The sequence below is a fragment of the Nestor notabilis genome, unplaced genomic scaffold, assembly GCF_000696875.1.
Source record: "Nestor notabilis isolate BGI_N333 unplaced genomic scaffold, ASM69687v1 scaffold4419, whole genome shotgun sequence".
Lineage (NCBI taxonomy): Eukaryota > Metazoa > Chordata > Aves > Psittaciformes > Psittacidae > Nestor > Nestor notabilis.
The window spans coordinates 22,917-25,344 of NW_009942201.1; the positions used below are offsets into that span (position 1 = coordinate 22,917).

The following is a 2,428-nucleotide window of genomic DNA, read 5'->3' on the forward strand; positions in this document are numbered from 1 at the left end:
GGAACTGACCGCAACCCCTATTCGCATCCACCTTCACTGCTTGGGGTGGGAGCAGGGAGAGAAACCAGGAGTAAAGTCAAGCCCAGGAAGAAGGGAGGGTGGAGGAAGGTATTTTGAGATTTGGCTTTACTTCTTATTACCTTACTCTGATTTGATTGATAATAAATTAACTAATTTCCTTGAGTCTTGTCTTGTCGGTGACAGTAACTGCAGAGTGATCTCCCTGACCTTACCTCAACCCATGAACCTTTTTACCATACTTTTCTCCCTCTGTCCAGCTGAGGAGGGGAGTGATAATGCAGCTTTGGTGGGCACCTGGTGTCCAGCCAGGGTCAACCCACCATACTTCAGTAGGTCTGACTAAACAAATCCAAGACCAGTTCTGTTCAGTGATCTTGAAACAAGTAATGAGGAAAAAAAAGGGCAATCTTTACGGAGTCTTACAACAAGCCTTATAACCAGGTTTCATGAACTTAGTCCTTCATGATAATGACATACACCAGCTTCAGCATCACTGAAATACTTACTGATTAGACTGTACTAAAAATACTGCAAAAAAAAGAATTTTAAAATTTGATTTTGCATTTTCTTCTTGTTCCCCTAATGTATTCAAACACGCAGTGGGAGGAGGAGGGAGCTATGTGCAAATGCATGTACAGAACTATCTACTACTGCTATTAATATGGGACAGCTTTTTGACAGCCCATACTTACAGTAAGGCGAGGGCATTTTGACTTGGCAAAAATTCCCATGAATATATCAGGGGCATTGAACTCCTGAAGAAATAAAGCGACGTCCTGTGGAGAAAGTGAACGAAGAAGTAAATGGACTTCTGCATTTTCCAAACACAAAATCAAACCTTTTCTCGCCGCACAAGGACTGGATGGGATGTTAAACTCACTAAAAGAGATCAGTTCTTTCACAACAGTTAATACCAATAATCCTTGCTTTTCAATGAGAGAAGACCAGCCAGCCCCTGTGGTGAATCAGGGTGCCAGTGATTTGCTACACAAAGGGCCAAAAAGCCACATTTAATGTCTTTTCCTCTCTGTCTCAACAGGTCAGAGACACCAACTCAGAATTCAGCAAATACCATGTTTTCAGACAGTGACATGACACAGACATACAGAAAGAAACCAGGGTAGGGATCACCATTAATATTTGATCAAACCATACGAAAGAGTAAATCTGCTTCGCATCTTACCACATTAAAACACAAGATTAGTTCTCTATTTGTGAGCAAAGGAAACATCTTCCACATTTATTTGAAATATCCAAAGAGCTAGGAAATAAAATAATAATTACACATATACATGTATCTCTTACTTGAGAATTGGTTCCAGCATCTGAGAATGTTGGGAAAAAATACCAAAAAGTTATGTTACAGTGCCACTACAAGTCTCTAGCTAAACTTTAAAAGGTTGTTTATCATTCAGAGGAAACTATGCTTACCAGCAGGATGCATTACAATTGCTAGAGGAAAAATATGCCTATTTAGAGATGGCATCAATATTATCTCTATAATCAAACTGCTGAAGATACAGGCTATGCACCTGAGTTAATTTCTGCTACAGCTAAGGTTTTCTAATTACACTGAGCTTTGATTCAACTCCTGACCATGATTTTCCGTAGAACATCAACAAGTGTGAACACAGCCCCATTTAAGCCAGCTGACCCTAAACAACAGCACCACAGGATCCATTAGACACCTGGAGGGAAGATGGGACAGACCACCTTGTTTCTTTTATATTCAAACATAGTTCTGCTTTACATCCTCAAACAGCAGCATGAGGCCCAGCATCTAGGACACAACAGAAGGCCTGCTTCTGCAAACTAGTGCTGGGTTTAAAAGTGCACACAACATACTTGCGTATCTTGTAAAGCAACCTTTGTGATGAGCGCACTTGATCCCAGTTCACCTCACCTGCACTGCATAATGACTCACAGCACACTGTCAGCCAGAAGAGAATAATCAATACCATCAAAATCAGAAAGCTGACCGAGTCCATATAATTCTGTGCCTTCTCCCACTTCCAGAAGGGCTCCGAATGAACACACAGGGCAGAAGCCACCCGCAGCTGTGAACCACCCTCGAGATCTACTTCTACACATCACTCCTACCTCATCCATCGACATGTCCCACACTTTACAAATGTCATTCTCCATCTCCTCGTCCAACTCCATCTGGATTCCCTCGGGGCTCACGGTGGGCTCCGTCTTCTCGGGGCTAATGACCTGAGAGAAAATGGGGAGGGGGTGCATGTGCATTCGGGGCATGGCAGCATGTGGGCTACGACCGAGAAACGCCGTGGAACACTAACAACGACCTACCGCTTCAGTCACAGTTTAGAAAACACAATCGAAACCTAAACACACAAGCAGGAAACCTGTTTGTTGTGTTTACCCCCACGGAGCTGGTCACAGCCGC

At 43.0% G+C, this 2,428-nt stretch overlaps 1 protein-coding gene across 1 annotated transcript in view; it reads right to left on the reverse strand.

Moving 5' to 3' along the window:
* SAAL1 (serum amyloid A-like 1) overlaps positions 1–2,229 on the reverse strand; it is an 8,504-nt gene extending 6,275 nt beyond the window's left edge. Inside the window, exons 1-2 of the mRNA XM_010021270.1 lie at positions 2,122–2,229; positions 714–797 (exon numbers count right to left, since the gene is read on the reverse strand). Coding sequence (XP_010019572.1) covers positions 714–797; positions 2,122–2,184 — 147 coding nt within the window. The 5' untranslated portion in view covers positions 2,185–2,229. The remainder of the gene's footprint in view (positions 1–713; positions 798–2,121) is intronic.
* Between the last annotated feature and the right edge of the window lie 199 nt (positions 2,230–2,428).